At 40.1% G+C, this 19080-nt stretch overlaps 1 protein-coding gene across 2 annotated transcripts in view; it reads right to left on the reverse strand.

Moving 5' to 3' along the window:
* Positions 1-7450, reverse strand: part of mfsd14ba (major facilitator superfamily domain containing 14Ba) — a 30545-nt gene extending 23095 nt beyond the window's left edge. For both annotated transcript variants that reach the window (XM_080510521.1, XM_080510520.1), the window contains exon 1: positions 7187-7450. In XM_080510521.1, coding sequence (XP_080366647.1) covers positions 7187-7261 — 75 coding nt within the window. In that variant the 5' untranslated portion in view covers positions 7262-7450. The remainder of the gene's footprint in view (positions 1-7186) is intronic.
* Positions 7451-19080: the final 11630 nt, after the last annotated feature.

The following is a 19080-nucleotide window of genomic DNA, read 5'->3' on the forward strand; positions in this document are numbered from 1 at the left end:
AATATGAGGAGGTCTCCATGCTTAAAGGTATAGTAGAGGATTTTCTTCTTCCGGGTGGATCATCAAAATAACTGGTCCTCCCAATTGTCAATCATTCTGGTGATATATGACGTAAGCCCGTCGTACGTGCTCGTCCCTGCGCGCAGCTCACTCCACACGGTTCTCATCATGCCGGTGGCCGACCCGACGCATTATTCTGGGACATTTTTACACAGTTTCACCCCCTCTGGTGCAAATCTTCTTGTAAAGTGAGCTTATGTGAGCGATGCCGACTTGTGACTTGTAAACAGAGCGTGCACGAGGAGAACTGGGCTCGTCACGTCTCTCGCACACGTTTTAGTAGGCGTTCCGTCTCGGGAGCAGGTACAGCGTTGCGCATGCGCATTTTTTTCAAACGGTGGAGAGGGCGGTTCTTTCTTAAAATTCGGGAAAATCCTCCTGTACACCTTTAAGGCTGAGGATGGTATAGTAAGACTGAAACAAACTTTTTATGATCAGGGTGAAAAGCCAGGAAAACTACTAACTTGGCAGATAAAGAAAATTGAATCAGACAGAGCCATCAATACAATTAGAAATGAACAAGGAGAATTAACTACAGATCCCTCAGAAATTAATAACACTTTTGCCTCATTTTATAAAAATCTTTATAATTCTGACACTCCTCAAGACCAGATAAACCAAAACAATTTCTTGGATGGGCTGGTTATTCCCTGTATTTCTGAGAGTTCAAAAACTGAACTGGACAGGGAATTAAATTCAAATGACATCTCGAATGCCATTCCAAACATGAGAGGAGGTAAAGCTTCAGGACCGGACGGGCTTCCTATCCACATTTATAAATTATTTAAGACAAAATTATTAGACCCTCTACTAGATGTTTATGTGGAATCTTTTAAAACTGGTTGCCTCCCTGATTCGATACGTAGTGCTCTGATCACTCTTGTTCTAAAACCAGGCAAAGTGCCAACAGAACGCGGTTCTTACAGACCCATATCACTTTTAAATTCAGATGCAAAGATTATAGCCAAAGTTCTAGCCATGAGACTTGAGAGGGTTCTACCGTCCATTGTTCATGGTGACCAGAATGACTTTGTGCAGAAGCGGCAAGGGTTCCATAATGTGAGGAGAGTTCTTAACATAATTTATGAATGTGAGGAGTCCCCTGATACTGCAATATTATCACTAGATGCCGAAAAGGCATTCGACCGAGTCGAATGGCCATATCTACTCGAGGTGCTTAGGCGGTTTGGATTTGGTGAGTATTTTCGTCGAGGGGTCGAAATTTTGTTTGTTGATTCTTCAGCTATGGTCTCGTCTCTCAGCCTTTCAAGTTGTTTCGAGGCACAAGGCAAGGGTCACCGATTGCACCTCTTCTTTTTGTATCAGCCATGGAACCTTTAGCAATAGCTATCAGATCCCATCCCTTAATTCATGGTATTAAAATTGGAGACTTGGAACACAATACAGCAATGTACGCTGATGATACGATAGTGTTCTTATCACAACTTGCAGAATCGATACCATCTCTCTTGGAGTTGTTTGGTCAGTTTGGAAGTATCTCTGGGTTTAAGGCGAACAAAGAAAAGTCATCTATTATGTTTTTAAATGGAAATGAGAGGAAGAAACCTTTGGTGTCTCATCCATTTGTGAATGCCTTGGAGGGATTTAAGTACTTGGGCATCAAAATAACCCCAAAGATAAGTAGTCTTAGTTCAGTCAATTATGAGCCCGTGGTACTTGATGTAACAGAAGAGTTCTCGAGATGGACAACACTACCGCTTTCATTATTGGGAAGAATAAACCTAGTAAAAATGACTATACTACCAAAGTTTTTATTTATCTTTCAATCAGTTCCACTAGCTCCTTCTCTCTTTTTTCCCCAAGATCAAAAAGCTCCTTTGTAACTTCATCTGGAACAATAGGAAGCCAAGACTCAGACTTTCCCTCTTATATCTTCCTTATGATAGGGGAGGATTACAGCTGCCAAATCCAGAATGGTATTATTGGGCTGCTCAGTTGAGGGCCATAATGTTTTGGTTTTCTAAAGATGTCTTCGTACCCTGGTTAGAAATTGAAAAACGCTCCTCAAAAGATTTGCCATTGAATAGCTATCTATACTCGGCTTCTTTTAAAACACTAAAGAAGGGTACAACTAATCCTTTTGTAAAAAAAACTCTATTGTTGTTTTGCATGAAGCACAGAAATATTTGGGTGACTCTTCAAGCTTGTCCTGTTTTCCCCATCTGAGGGAACGATCACTTCGCCCCAGCAAAGAAGGATATGGGATTTAAAACTTGGATGAACAAGGGCATAAAACAAAGGCAGGATGTATATGAGGATCATACTTTAATGTCATTCAGTGAGCTAAAAGAAAAGTTTGATATACCACAGAAACACCTCTTTAAGTATTTACAACTTCGAAGTTTTATTCTGGCCAATTTAAACAACTCAGTGCAACAACCTCCACTATCCATCTTAGAAACACATGCTACAAAAAACTGTTTTGGAAAGGGGCTGATCTCCCGGTTTTAGAACTTACTGGTTGAAAACCATAAGGAAAACGCTAATGGTAAGAGGCAGGAGTGGATACGTGACTTACAATTAGACATTTCAGCCAATGAATGGAGTAAATTATGTTTAAAAGCACAGACTCAAACCATCAACACTCGTTTGAGAATGATACAATTCAATTGGATAATGCGAACATATATTTCCCCTGCACAATTAAATAAATTTAATTCTAATATTCTTGATCTATGTTATAAATGTAACAATCACCAGGGTACATTATTTCACTGTTTATGGAAATGTGAAGAGATTCAAAAATGTTGGAGTTCAGTGTTAAAATATGGTTCTCAAATCACAACTTCTCCTGTACCTCTATGCCCTCAGCTATGTATTTTAGATATCTATCCTGAGAACTGTTCTTTATCCTGCAAAGAAAGGAAAATGGTTGATGTGTTTCCTCCAGGCCAAACGTTGTATTGGATTATGTTGGAAGAATGTTGGGTGTCCTTCTGTTAAACACTGGTTGAATCACTGAACATGGAGTTTGGCTCTTGGGAAGCTGACTTATATTGTGAGAAAGAGGGCTTCTGAATGTTATGACATTTGGAGGATGTTTCTGGAACTGTTGGAGGGAGGAGATATGGAGGAGACAGTGGGAGAGTGACATGATAAAGATATTTATATAAAAGTTTTTTTTTGTTTGTTTCTTTTTGTTTTGTTTTCTTTGATGGAAGAATATGTTATAACTTATATTGAGAATATTATTACTCATCATTATTGTCAATGAGTATTTTCATTTATGTATGTACTTATTTATTTATTTTCTCTTCATTTATTGCTCAGAGATTTGGTGAATATTTGTTGGTGTATTTTCTTATTTTTTCTAATAATGCCATATGTTTAAATTGTTCAAATTGTTGGTTGCTGTATTGTTGCATTAATATTAAAAATAATAAAGATATGTTTAAAAAAAAAATCTCATATTATAAAGGTGTTTTTGGTTCTCTGTTGAGACGTGAAAGTGAAAGTGACAGCCGGCACCTGCAGCTGGACGTGTTGCAGGCGCCGGCGTCACGTCACCCGCTCTACTCTTTTCACTTTTATGTCTTAATAGAGAGAACAAAACCACGTTTACAATAGTAAGAAGACATGATGAACGTTTTTGAGCTAATATCTCATATTACAACGTGGGACACACGCGGCTTAAAATCCGGTGCGGCTTGTACAAGAACAAAATGTATTTTCTTTCTCAAATTAGAGCATGCGGCTTTTAATCAGGTGTGCTCTGTAGTCCGGAATTTACGGTATATATAAAGGGATGCACGATAACGATGGTACCAATGATTATCAGCTCAATATTGAGGAAAAAAATGACATCACGCAGATACGTCTGATAATGATGACTAGATCCACTTATAAAGTGTCAAAATTGCTTTGTTTCACTCATTTTCAGTTATTTTGTTTCCTCCGAGACTCTGATGCCTGCTGTTCTCGCCATTACGTCATATTGATGCGCCTTCCTCAAACACCGACATCCTCATCCCGTGGACATCCTTCACTGCTTCTGAAAAAGACAATGCGCTTGCAGTATGCTTGAATTTCACAGCGTGATTATGCAAATTTTCACCTGTATCTGTGCAATTTTTAATGCTTCTGGTTCTCCAAAATGTCACTTAAAAATAATATTCCTGTCTTCCTGACCTTGTTCGGACAAAGTTGTGGTATTGTAGGATGATGTACTGCTTCGTGTGGACTTTAGTGACACAGATGTCTTGTTTCTGAGTGCGGTGGCCAGAAGGCTGTGTTTAAAACTATAACCACACTTTACAGATGTTGTCTGCCACTAAATGTGGAGTTATGGATGATATTTTGCAGCGCAACAGGGTGAGCATGTGGGGGGGGGGATACTTGCACAGCAGGTGGACTCACTACTAGACAACACTCCCTTTTCTCCTTGGGGTGTACCGGTGCACAGAAATCACGGTACCGGTATGTAGCTCGGTACAGAAGTCAAGGTTTGGTACTCAGTTAAGGGGAAAATGGAAAAAAAACAAGAAACGTTTTACTTGCCCGGACAAATTTTAACTTGCCCGAAGTTTAAAAAGTCATATCACACAACTTTTCAACACTTTCACATGGTTCTTATTTTTTCAAAAAACACTGTATTCAAAGTTTTTTGCCCCAAATCCAGCTTGTCCTCGGTTTTCCGCCAGCTGAATATTTGAGCATTCGACTCTAAATCAGAATGTGCTGATTCTCAGGGAGCTGGACTGGCTCCGCCCACATGCCCATATTAGGAAGAGGAGGAAGTACTTCATCTCCTCATGCCATGTTGTATTGTTTACATTCTATCTGTCACTACATTATGGAGAAATGCTGTTCAACTAAACCAATATGAACCAGAAGATGACCAAGAAGGAGAAACTCCTGAAGAAGTTGTGACTCTGCTGCTGCAGCAGGACGTGTCAGAATGCTAGTAAAACATATTGTGTGTCTGAATGTTAATTAGCTGCATTTACTATTTTCTTTACAAAGAAATGTGCTCTTTTACCAGCAAATAAATGACTATTCAGACCAGCCTGAGTGACTCTCCACTTATCTAACTGTACATGCCACACTGAGATCAGATCATTTAATGATCCTCTGCTAATGATCAGAATTAGCCTCAGACAGGAGAATATCCTGAGCCCCCATTTAATCATATAAATAAAAAGATCACCTCACAGTTATCAAGCCCATACACAGACCTCAGACTCTGCAAAGCCTCGACAGTCTCTATCAGCACAACTTAGCAGACATGAACAATACCTCACAATACACAAACAAAATAAAACCATGAGATCAGCTGTTGCAAACAAACCAGCCTGTAGCTTCCAAAAGTAATATATAGGCATATAAACCAGAATATTTTACTTTTACATATTTGCTTTATTCGAAGTTTTGCAGCAAATTCAGCGTCGTTATGGACATGTGAAAAAAAGTCCTTCGTGAAGTGCTGCGATTGACAATTAAGCAATTAAAAATTTTATGAATCCACTGGGTCCTCACAGGCTCAGAAGAAGGCAGTAAAAATCCACTCCTCTGCTCGTTGATCAAATGAATAACTGTGCATCTGGCGTGTTTAGTTGGTATCTTCGCTGGTATCTTTCTACGCTGAAGGTAAACACCTGCAGCGGTCACCAGGTGAAAAAAACAGCACATTGTGGTCGGGTCAAAGGGAGGGGCTATCTGGATTGGGCTTGGCTACAAACTTTGGTGATGACACTAATGGTTTGCTTTCCTCCTAGCTCATTGGAGCACACACTTTGGAAACAATTAAACAAGCCAGAGAACAAGACAGCAGACTTTTCTTGACTTGTGGAGGGTCATTTCCAGATGGGGACGCATATTACTGTAGGAAAACCATGAGAAAGTCCATTTTGCATGATGTGGGACCTTTAATGTAAATGTATAAGCTTGGTTAATGTATGAATTTGACCAAAATTGACTTTTTACTTAAAAACACTTGTAGTTTCTTTAATAATCAAGATATCTCAATGAAACTTTAAGGGAATGCGTATCTCTTTATACTCTTCAATCTGAAGGAATAATAATCTATATTTTAAGTTTGTTCTTCACAGCAAAAAGCCCAGAGTTAAATTAACCCCCACAGTGTTTATTTGAGGCCAACCTCTGAGTTGTCACACCGTATTGATTGTATTGGTCACTTTTTATCCAAACAAGTTTTTTTTAATGACATGGTAAATGTGTCATGTATTTTTATTCCAGTCTGGTCCAGGTCAGTCTGTCCAGTCTGGTCCAGGTCAGTCTGTTCAGTCTGGTCCAGGTCAGTCTGTCCAGTCTAGTCCAGGTCAGAGTCTGTCCAGTCTGGTCCAGGTCAGTGTCTGTCCAGTCTGGTCCAGGTCAGAGTCTGTCCAGTCTGGTCCAGGTCAGTCTGTCCAGTCTGGTCCAGGTCAGTCTGTTATGTTCCAGTATGACCCGAGAAGGAGAAGCTCAGCCATGAAGGAGTGACTAAAATAAAAACAGGCATGATGATGGAGGGAAAGAAAGAAGGTATCTGTTGGCTGTGTTAAAATGGACGCTGAGTGTTTAGATCAGGGAGGGGAGGGGATTGGGGGGGGGAGGGGAGGGGATGGGGGGGGGGATTTCAGTCGGAGGATGTTATGTAACAGATAATGGATCTTCATCCTCAGCACCACATTAAAGCTGCTCGGCTCCATTACAACCACACACTCACCTCCAGCCATTTTAAAGCTTCTTGCTCCTCCTGCACCATCACAACATCACAAAGGTTGGAAAAAAAACCTCCACATATACCTGAATAATACTGAATAAATCCAAAAGAATCCTGAATAAACCTGAAGAATCCTGAATAAACCAAAAGAATCCGGAATAAAACTGAAAAATCCGGAATAAACCAAATAAAATCAGGGGGAAAAAATAATACTTTGGGTTATCTTGAGGGCTCGTTGACTAAATATTTAAAACACATTGTTACGTCGTTGAATAAAATATATGAAGTGTGACTGCGGTGAGTTATTGAGCAGGTTGTTGATTGTCATCTGTGGGAATGAAGTGGGATCAACAAGAAGAGATGAGAGGAGATAAACAACGCCTCGATATATGTGTAATGTGTGAAATGTGAGTAAAATTAGTAAAATGGCGGGTCGCCACCCACCGCGGCTCCGTCCTTCATGATGATCTTCTTGACCAGCAGCACCCGGCCGGTGGTCGCCGGCGGCTCCCCGGCCATCTCCTCGCACCTGCTGCGGGTCACTAAGCATCCATGACGCGTGGATATCTGTGCTTCTCCGGGAGCTTCCAGCGTGGCTCCGTGCGGGGCTCCGGAGAGCCGAACCGAACCGAACCGAGCGGTCAACGGATTATTCCTCAGAGCCTCCCGGTCCAGGTGGGCGACGGTCCGCTAGTGATCCGACAGACAGCCCGCTGAACGCCCTCTGGACTGCGGAGCACCGGACTGTCAAGCTGGAGCTGAGCGGGGGGCACTTCCGCTTCTCTTCACAATAAAGGCAGAATAGAATAGAATAGAATAGAATAGAATAGAATAGAATAGAATAGAATAGAATAGAATAGAATAGGATAAATCTACTTCGTTAATCCCAGAAGAAATAATTTCACAATTACTATTGCAACAACACATTAGCAGCTGGGTAAAACCGAGTTTTCTCATGATGGTCTCACTAATCCCAGTTCACATTCCCTATTAGTGGGTGAACAATCCTACACTTCGTGAATTCTGCTGCACAATGATAGGAAGAGTTGGCAGCAAAGGATCAGCCTCAGAGTACCTGTCCGGGTGTATCCTGCCCTCACTCTTGGTTTGCCGACCCGACCTGTGACTCTCCGCAGGCTTCGATGGTTCCCGTGATTCCCAACCAGAGAGTACATTGGAGAGGGGACGGGAAAACATATAATGATCTATTTCCAAGATGATAGGTTAATTTTCTCAGTCATTAGCCCATCTATAAAATTGCACATATGCGCTATGCTGTATCTAGTTTTCCCTGGGACACAATAGCCTGTGGTATAGCCGCAATAAAGTCAAAGCAGCCACATCCCAGAAGGCAGATATGAGTAAATGGCTGAAACTTGTCGTTGCCAAACCCAAACCAAGGTAGTACAGTGACAAACATCCTTTTTCAAATCACTTCTATGTCTGTGGATCTGCCGCAGCCTCATGTTTCATTTGCAGTGAAGTCCTGGCAAATAAGTCAATGAAGCCAGCCCATTTACAGAGACACCAGAGCACCAAACACTTAAAATATCCATAAAACACAAGGAATTTTACAAATGAAAGCCGTTGGAATTTAATTCAGGTCAGACTGATGAAAGCCACATGTGTCAGGAGCATCACTGGGGGCATCTTACAACGTATCTCTGCTTGTGGCTAAATCAAGAAAGCCTCGCTCAGCTGTTGAAGGACTCATTCTCCCGACAGCGACGAATGGCTGAGATTATGATCAACAAGGAAGCAGCCGACGCACTCCTGAGAGTTCTCCTGTTTAACATGGTGTCCAATTATTTGTCGGTCAAAACCAGCTGGTCGCTTTGCTTTGCAGCTGGATGAAATGACAGATGGTGAGTGGAGATGCCCTGGCCTTTGTTTCGTACAATGACGTGCCTGAGAACACGGGGAACATGGAGAACATGCAAACTCCAAACAGGGTTCATCTGGTAGAGTAGAATAATAATTCTTTAAGTAAAATGGCATGTTCGTTTTTTTCCACTAATAACCTGTGCTCCAGTCTTTTTCTCAGCTGACTTCCTGTCACATTTATTTTGAAACAAACACAGATGGACTTCCCGACGTTCCTGTATGATGAACGGAACTTGACCTCTTCCTGGCTCTGAGGCGATCTTGTTCAGTCAGTTTAGGACTGGATTAGGTTTACACCGTGTTTGAGGGCTAACTTTATTCTCATAAGATGCCTTTGCTTTTAAAATGAAAGAAGAGAGGAAAAGAAGAAGAAATGAAGGCGGTCTCGCGTTCATCCACTGCACGTCACGACTTCTGGGTGAAGTTACATACAGGCAACAAACAGCAGACCGGAAACAACACACGTACCTCAATAATTTAAGTTTTTTTATCAGCAAAACGATGCGCTACAAGAGAAAACATTTACTTCCATTCCAAATAGGTGGGGGTCTGTACATTGTACATTGTTTGCAGTCAACATGTTTGTAAAATCACCATCAATGATGATCAAAGTGTGTGCTCTATTTTGAAAATTAAAATGGTTTCCGGTTGCTTTGACAGTAACTTAGATTAAAAATAATTAATGTGGACCTCACGTGTCGGGAGCTGTGGTTAGTGTGTGTGTGTGTGTGTGTGTGTGTGTGTGTGTGTGTGTGTGTGTGTGTGTGTGTGTGTGTGTGTGTGTGTGTGTGTGTGTGTGAGGGAGAGAGAGAGCGATGTGGGGAGGGAAGCATGACAGACCGCCTGATATAATTTTTCTTTAGACTCACTTCAGTTTATTATCTTTATGTTTTCATTTCATTGTTGTAGAATTTTAACTCACATGGTTCTGTTTACATGTTTTAAAATGTTTGATCGATATAATGACAGCTACATCTTTACCACTGCTATCAAATTTATTGGAAATTTGCATAACTGAAAACAATCAGATGTATTTCACTGTTTCTCACTTAAAACCTCCTAAATGTGTCTGTTTGTAAACGATTATCGCCGTGTGTCATTGTTTACTGTAAAATGGTATTATTGGCAATAAGAGAGTCCCTTAAACAACACTTAATATGGGCATACAGCATCTTTGAAAACGAGCATAGATGTTAGTGACTGTCTCTGAAGTTTCAGGGTAAATACATCAATCAGGTGAACTGACATGAAGGTAAAGATGCTTCGGAGGAGAAATGGTCAAAACATGTCAGCAGCACCTATATGAACACCTTTTATTAACTGGACTTTAATGTAATTCAGCACTGATCTGGTTTCTTGCACCATCAAGGGTTTAAATAAAGCCCTAAAAAGTCGTATAAACAATATGTGACTTGTGCCACCACACTAAAAAAACTCACCAATGATCGGTGTTGTAGTTCTGCTTATAAATCTTTCCCCATATTTTCCTTCGGTGCCTCTCACCACAACAGTGTGTTTCTTGTGTCTGTGTATAAACTTGTGTTCAAACGCATAAATCCAGAAGAGAGAATGGTGAAGCGCTGGTCCGAGGACAGTGTCCTCACTCTTCAGGGCTGCTTCCAGTGTTCAGACTGGGAAGGTCTTTATGATGCTGAAGACAGAAATGAACTGACTGATACAATCTCATTGTGTATTACAGTGTGGTCTTATATCCCAAAGAAGAAGGTGGTTAAATTGACCAATAATAAGCTGTGAGTAAAAAAGAAGGAACTTAAATCAATCATTAACAAAATGAAACGGGCCTACTGTATAGGGCAGTGTTTTTCAACCTGTTTGAGCCAAGACACACGTTTTCCTTTGGAGAAATCTGGCGTCACACCACCACCTGAAAATGTTAAAATGTGAAACTCTGTAGCCTCTATTAACAATATAAAGTCATTCTCATCAAAGTTTTATCACCAGGAATCAAATACAGAAAAAAGTATTTCCCAATTTTTTTTTAAATTTTTACTCACTGAGTGTGAAACCTGGACCTGATGGATGAAGAGCTGAGATCCTGGCAGGAGTAGAAGACAGACAAACATGAAGCTCTTCCTCAACAGCTCTCAGTCTCTCTCTGCTTTTAGTTTGTATAGCCGTCAGGCTTGACAAGCTAACTGCACACAGATATGTCCTGGGAAATAGGAGCAATGTCAAAATTGCTTTGTTTGCCAGAATGGGGTACTTCTTGGCAGCAGCCAACCCAAAACTGTCCAAAGGCAGATCAGCAAAGCTTAGCTTTAAACCACCATTTTGTCTCAGTTCAGTTAGTTCCTCCTGCTCTGGAAAGTCGTCCTTTCCAACTGATTGTTACCTCCACTCATACTGGGGCCTTCATCTGGCTCAGTTGAAGGCCCGGGCTCATTTTGTCCAGGGTCCAGTTCGGATTGAGCATTCTTCCTTTTCAAAAACTTCTCCATCACTGTCACTGACACAGTACTTTGATACAAGAGGGGAGCAGGAGGTGGTGATTGACCACACTGACGTCTGTTTTGTTGCTTCTTCAAGAAAAATGTGTGCTGCCATCTATTGGCAAAGAGTATTTATACATGATTACTCTGCAACACACTGAGAGCAAATGTTTTTTAGAAAAAAAAATAGAAATTGGATAATTTCCCACGGCACACCTGACTATCTCGCAGAACACCAGTGTGCCGCGGCACAGTGGTTGAAAAACACTGGTATAGGGGATCCTCAGGAGAAGAAAGCTGCACTGCAAAACCCGATCAGTTAATTGAACTAAAAAAAATAGTTGAAACTGATTACATCAAATTTCTTTTGTAATACTAACTCAATCTTTTAAGTAAAAATATACCTCCTTTTTAGGTAAAAGGTACTTAGCTATTTTAAGTGACACTAACTCAATTTTATAAGTTATAATAATAAATCTTTTTGAGTAATCTGAACATTTTTTTTTCAGTTTACTTTGCCAATGAAAATAAAGCTTTACAAACTCAATTTTTTTGTTAAGCTTTACTACAATTATTTTATGTTGTCTGTATGTACTTTTTTATGTGATGTTAACTTATCACTTCTTAGTTAAATTCAGCTATACCAACTTCCTTATAATTAAAAAAATTCAGCTATTCAAACTCAAAACAGCATGTTCAAGTACTTAAAAATTTCTTTGAAACTGATTACATAAATATTTAAAAGTTGCTTTAACTCAAAACACACCCCAGATACACAAATTGCGAGTGAACACAAAAAAATCTTAAGTGAAAGTCACTTTATTAAGTATATAAAACATTACCAATAAATGCATCTCGAAAACAGTTTTTCAAACTAAACAGCTCAAGAACTTTGGCAATTGGCCAGGGAATTATTAACCAAAAAACCTCTACAACCAGAAGTTTCAAATTTGAAACCAACAACGTATTAACTCTACCTTCTCACACTTTTAGGTAGAAAACACATATAACACTTCTACAATCACTAACCAAACAAAAGTGCAGTGATTTCAGGGACATTTAAAACAAAATACAAAGAATTATTCAGTGGCACCAGAGATGACAGAATTCTGCTCTCTAAATGATCACATGACACATGAGCACTTTGAATATTAAATATGCAGTAACTATTGCATAATAAGTGTAGCCAAAAGTTGACCTTACTTTTCTTAATACCCAGTTACTCAAGTGACAAAAGGTCATTTTTGAGGCTCAAGACCCTCGGCCTAAACTTCCCATCCTCCAAAATCAAGACTTTTTGGAAAAACTCAAATGTATTGGTCAAGTCTTTCTTCAGCCAGTGTGGGGAAATGGGCACCAATGTGACCCTCAAGCACAGCGGCGACTTTGTCAGGGCAGAAGACAACAATGTCTGTTGAACTGGCACCGATCAAGAGGAGCCCAACTGGTCAGTCGTCGATCTCTGGTTCATCTGGCTGTGGCATCTGAGGAAAATAACACAACTGTTGTATACATTCACTGTAAAGGATGTTTATAAATTCAACTGTATTTTACTGTAATGTTATCTGTTCCATACTGTAAATGGTATATACTGTAAAATACTGTTAAACACAAAGGACTGTGGGAAAGTAAGAGGTCACTGCTATAGTCCATTTATCATTTTCTCATTTAAAGAACATCTCCAAAGTGCTCCAGTTTCTCTCTCAGGCCAATGCAGAGACTCTTACCCATGCTTTTATTACCTGTAGGATTGACTTTTCTTTCTGGTCTTCCAAAAAATAACACTTCACAGCTTCAGCTGCTGCAAAATCCAGCTGCATGCATGCTGACGAAGACCAGGAGAGCCCACATTACACACCATTTTAAAGTCTCTGCATTGGCTTCCTTTATCTTTGAGAATAGATTTTGAGGTTCTTTTATTAGTTTTTAAATCACTTTATAGTCTTGCTCCTTCTTATTTATCCAATTTGCTTTTATCTAAGAACCTTGTAGAGCCCAGGTAGTGTTCTTTTAATTTTTCCCAAACTTAGTGTCTTTGTGTGTGTGTATAAGTGAGTGTGTGTGCTGTATGTGGTTTGCGAGGGTGGCTGGAGTTTTGTATTTTTCCAATTGTATTAAACAGTCTATGTTTTTATTTATTTATTTTATTTTACTTTGTTTTTATGTAAAGCACTTTGTGCTACTAGACATTGTGTTTTAAGTGCTATACAAATGAAGTATGATTGATTGATTGATACTGTAATTGAAAATACAGTAGCAGTACTGTACACTGAAATACAACAACACTACAGCAAAGGCATTTCCAGTATTGTTTTGGCACCTTGTTGCCAGAATAATACTGTAAAATTTACAGCAACCCCTTTACAGTGTTGAATGAAAACCTGCAGCAGTTTGATTGAAAAGAAATACTGACTTCCTTCCGTGTCTTCAGAAATCCAGAGCCATCTTCATGCAGATATGTAGGGAGGGCAAGGAGGACAGCAGCACGTCGAATATTGACATCAACGTGTTCCTGAAGAATGTGAAAGCATCCTAAACTTTAGGCTCTTAATGGGGAAGGCATACAGCTATTCATCAAAAGAAATAGCCCTACAATGTCTGCAGCAGAGGATGACATCATTGTCCTATCCTGCTTTAGTCTAATGTCATGGTGTTCCAACAGAGCTTCACTAAAACTCACAGTTCAATTATTGTCATGCACAAATACCACAATCCACTCACCTGGAGGTCATAGGAGCTGAAGAGCTGATCTAAGACTCCTGCCACCTTCCCTGTGCGAGCAGCTTTCTTCCTGAACAAACTCAGAAGACGGGGGATATGCTGGTCCAACTCCGCATAGAAACGGCTTTTCAGGTTGACGTTTGAGATTCTGTGAAATTCTGAACAAATCTATAAAAATAAAGTACAGCTGTAAAGAAGGGGAAAAATACAAAAATGCGAAATGCACTATGTCACATGATTAATAAGCACTTTAAATACATGACATAATATGACATGGAAGTGGAAAAGGAAAACTCTGAATTTATCAAATGCTTAACAGATTTAGAATGCTTAAAGATGTGATCCATTCCCTTCCACAAAAAAGGTCACATCAAAGAAAATAATCAAACCTGTGATTCCATCTTAAGGGCTGGCCAGCGTTCCAGAAACTCTCCAACAGGTAAGTCATTATTGATGACCTCTTGGCGTCGCAGGGCAAAAGTTGTCTGCATTAACTTGGAAATCAGAGAGTGGTTTTTGTCACTCTGCATGACTTCATCCACAATTTGGAGTCTGTGACGTTCAAGGCTTGCCTCATCTTGACCTCTTGGGAGGTTAGGGAGAAAATTTACTTCTGCCCTTTTTGGTCTCTTGATGTCTGTGTGGGGAGATTGTTTGTCTGGGTTGTTTCTACTCCTCTTCCCTGAATTTACAGCTACCTCTTGAAAACCTGCTCGACTCAACTTTGTTCGGAAGTTTCCCATCTTAAACTTTAGGCTATTTTTCCAACCGTACCAGCCTGTCTGAGATCCTGGCTCTTTTAGACAGGGGTGGTTGGTGACAAGTGCTTCTGCTACCATTGAAACTTCTCTATCATTGGGACAGGCTTTGAAGCTATGCATTTTGGCTGCAAGGGTCTCGAGAATGTCATGTTTTTGTCCCCTGGTTAACTTGACGGTTTTGCCTGTTCTCTCATATGTAACATTTCCCTCATTAAGTATGAGTTCAACCTCATAAGAAAAAATTGGAATAGGAAAAACATCTGGCCATTTCTGAGCCCTGAATGAAGACTGTGCATGAGGCAATGTTATTGTGTCATCTGATGCAACTGAACTGGTATCACTTTCTGATCTTACAAGCTTCAGTACAGCCTTCTGTGGAAGTTCCTCCATCTCTACAAGCGAACATAACTGCCCATCAAAATCAGGATCCTCATATGATAAGCAAAATTCACAGTCTATCTTAAACTTCTCTTTTATCATTTCTTTGAGCACATTCACAGACTCTGGGCGTGAGGACAAAGTCATCTTCCTGACCATGTCCATGGAGGTATGGACATGAAGAAGGAAATTTTGATCAGCCATTACCTTTTAAAAAGAAGAGGAGAGAGGGGTTAACAATTGTGAACATTCAATCCATCATCACTGATTCAGTATTTGTGCACAGCAGAGTCAAGTAACTATACCTGGAGCTGTGACCAAAACACTGTTTGTATTTTTACCATGCATTAAGTCTTTCTCGGAATATAATTGTTGGCAATGCTACAGATAACATGTTGGGACTATCACAATGTTACTTTAGTGTCCCTTGTCCTCATAAGGGTCTTTATTTCAGCTAAGATTTAATCTTGCAATCCTCTGATCAAAATAAATCTTTTCTGTGTCAGTAATATGTGCCCATCAATGTTGTATGCTGAGAGACTCACTGTGTCATTTAGTTCTGACAGTTCGTAGACAGAGAAGTTGTCAGAGGATCTCAGCTCAAACGATCTCAAATGTTCACTGTACCAGCTCTCGTAGTTCCTACACAGGAAGGAAACATCATTATTTACAAGCAGCATTCGCATGATTCTGCTGAATCTTGGAAGTCCTCCAGCTTGGTCTGCGGAAATAAACATTCCATTTGCATAGTCTGTGCCATCTATGGAGACCTTTGCTGTACTGTATATGTTTTGGCTGTCTGTTTTGGTTTGTATGAAGTCTTTTGCCACTTGAGGCAGTGTGGCAACTTGTACAGAGGTGACACTTGAGGCTTGAGTGTGGGGTTTGAAAAATGATGGTGCACTTAAGTGATACGCCATCATGTGCTGATGCCTGGTTGCGAGGGTTTTCATGACATTCTTGAAGTTGTGTGTGCTCTGTATGACTCTCTTAAAAAAGCGATGTTTTCCCTCAAACCTCATTGTCCAAAGGTGAACAAGAGGCCCAAAGCACCTTGTCATTTCTGGGTAGTGCTCAAGATAATGATGCTTGGGTCTCAACTTGAAGTCTGGAAACACTGCTTGAAGACCTTGTCTGTGCTCATTGATTTTAGTCTGCATGTACTGGATAGACTCCTCTGTAAAACACGGAGACAATACAAGCAGCACAATTTCTTTAAGGTCCATTAATATGGCCCATGTTTCATCTCCGTCAGGGACCTTACTTCCAACCATTAGTGGTAGTAACCTCAGCAAAGTTGAGTTTTCATGCCCATTACCACCAATGCTTAGTTTTGCAGCAAAATTCTTTGGGATTTGCTGTGGTTTGTCAAGCCTGTCATTGTGCTCATATGGAAATGTGCGAATTTTTGTGTTTAGATATTCCAGTGTGAAATATTTAAGCCGAATCATCTCTCGGATGCACAAGGCCAACTCTACTGGGACGATACCCTCAAACAGGTCATGAAGTATGTCAGGTGGGAAACCAGTAATGGGATGGAAATGCTGCAATTTCGTGCTGAGAGCACACTCACGCATAACACCTAAGCAACCTGGTTTTTCTTCCACCACAACCTTCTGGACATGAAGATCATGGGAGGCCTTTGTTCTTATGTGAAACTCTCCTTCAGAAACTTCTGTGGACTGTATCTGGTTTGTAGTACAGCAACAGAATCTGCACACATACTGTGCTCGGAAACATTGCACAAAGCCGGCAAGACCATGAGCAGCCAAGTTATCGGCAGCAACGCACAACACAGTGCCCCTGATACACTGACCAACACTTTCAATGAAAATGCCACCCTCCTCAAGAGTTTGCAAGTCTTTTAACAAAGGTGTAAGGACATTTTGATAGCCAGACCTCTGCAAATCAGTCACCTTACATAGCAGAGCTAGCTGTATGACCTGCAGACTGGACCTATACTTAGTGGGTATGTTAGCAAGCAACCAGTAAACTGCAGTAAGCTTGTGGATCTTTCTTGCTGTGCCTAAAGGATTAGCAATTTCAATGTCATCCACATACAAAATGAGGGAAAGTTTGAGCTCCCCTGCTTCAGACAAGAACTGATTTTCCTTGTAATGTGTTCCATCTTCGTGAGACATGTAAATACCAGGTGGTGACGGTTTAGCCTCATGAATTTTGTCAAGAAGATCAGTATTGTTAAACATTGCTTGGATCACCTGTAGAATTGGAACATAAACTGCTGTGTTACCACTGGAATCCAAAGCATATTGCACTGGCATTACTAAAGGATAGTGACTCCTCACAAATGTTTTCCTTCGCTTAGCAGTGGACAGTTCTGCACCTTCTGAAGTGGCACTGACAAAAACATTATTTTTCATAATGGCCTCCACCAGCTCATGAAGAAGATCATCACTGAGAAAGTGATCATGCTCTTGAAAAATCTTGACTACTGCTTCTCTCACAAGAGGTTTGGACAATGTGAATATATGAGCCAAGTTTTCAATGACGTCCTGTATAGCTGTCTCTGACACATGGAGGACACAGGACATTTGCAAGAACAAAGAAGCTAAATTATCTCTTAACTGAGCTTGCAATTCACCAGTGTCATCTCTGGACCCAGAGGGCTCACACTGAGAAGCATCCAGCTCAGGAGAAACTGGTGAGGAACCTCCTCCATCAGATTCATCTTGACTCTGTTAGCTGACTCATATTTACTGTCAAGACAATTCCATTCTTATAATTTGAAATGTCACAGTCTCCATGACTTCTACTCTTGTGGGCATTAAAGGAGGAGTACACATTGGTGCGGTACTGACAATTTTTGAATGGACAGTCTACCGTCTCATGTTGTTTTAAATGTGTTCTGAAATGATTGAACATAGTTTTATCATCAAACGGTTGTCTGAATCCACACAAAGGACAGATGAATGACGAACAACCAAGCTCATTTTCACTACTCACAAGTGTGTTATTGTGTAACCTTGTTAAATGAATTTTCAGCGCATTTAGTGAGTGAAATGTGCAGATAGTCATCATAAAGACAAGGCAATGGGCTGGCTGGAGATATATTGATGTGTCGTAAGCGACAGTGTTCGAGTAACTGAGCCCTTTTATCACAGACAGCAGCACAAAGTTTGCATTTCCAAGCCATTTGAAAACAGTAAGGTATCAGCACATCTGACCAACAGTTTACAATCACAAGACGTACATGATTTGTACTAAATTCACTGTTGTGCAGCATCAAATTTCAAACAGGCAGGATGTGCATATATCTTTTGCAGGTTCTATAGATGTAATGAATACGCATACCAGATTGACGATTCCTTATTTCAGTCACCAGCTTCCATTTCAGCCTATAAAACAAAAAGATTGAAAAATTAGAGGCTGTAAAATGTGCAATATTTTTGTCTCCGCTCAGTATGATTGGTTTTCTGCTGAAGAGTGAAATTGAAAATAAATGGGGGAAAATAATAAATAAATCAGGAATGTGTGGAGAAATAATCTTTAAGTGTAGAATCTTACTCCTTTTAGAACAAAACAGTGTAAATTCACTCAGCAATTAACCAAACATACACACAGAGGGGTGCTGCAAACTCTGGGTTCAAAAAGTGATACTTCAAAACCGGGATAAATTATTTTTATAGACCAGTTATTTAAAAAAATACCCACAACACGCACGGTGCTATGACGCATATATTTTCCACACAGCCAGCTTGATTTTGCTGCACAAATACATACAGGACACGTGTTAAGGTAAGCTAGTCAGCATCTGAACATGCCCTGACATGTGCTAAGGACAATGGTCGTGCTTAACCCAAGTGTCTGTAAATTAATAAATGCGGCACAAAACTAAAAGTTTAAAACTAAATATAGACGTAACTCTTAAATTATGAGAAAAGTGAATCTCAATTCACATGTAACTACTTTTTAAAATGTTTTAAAATGTAATGGGGCGGACGCTTAGGAAACTAAGCAAACTGGTGTCAAAGCGTTGTTTGTGTATGCATTAAATGTAATTTTATACGTACCAGATTCACACAGAAAATACACGTAATTATACTGAATAAAAGAGAAAAAGTTTCACTCACCAGATAAGCGCTCAAAGACAGCATCAATGTAAAGACGGTCAGTGGAGCCAAAG

This window comes from Blennius ocellaris (genome assembly GCF_963422515.1).
Source record: "Blennius ocellaris genome assembly, chromosome: 15".
NCBI lineage: Eukaryota > Metazoa > Chordata > Actinopteri > Blenniiformes > Blenniidae > Blennius > Blennius ocellaris.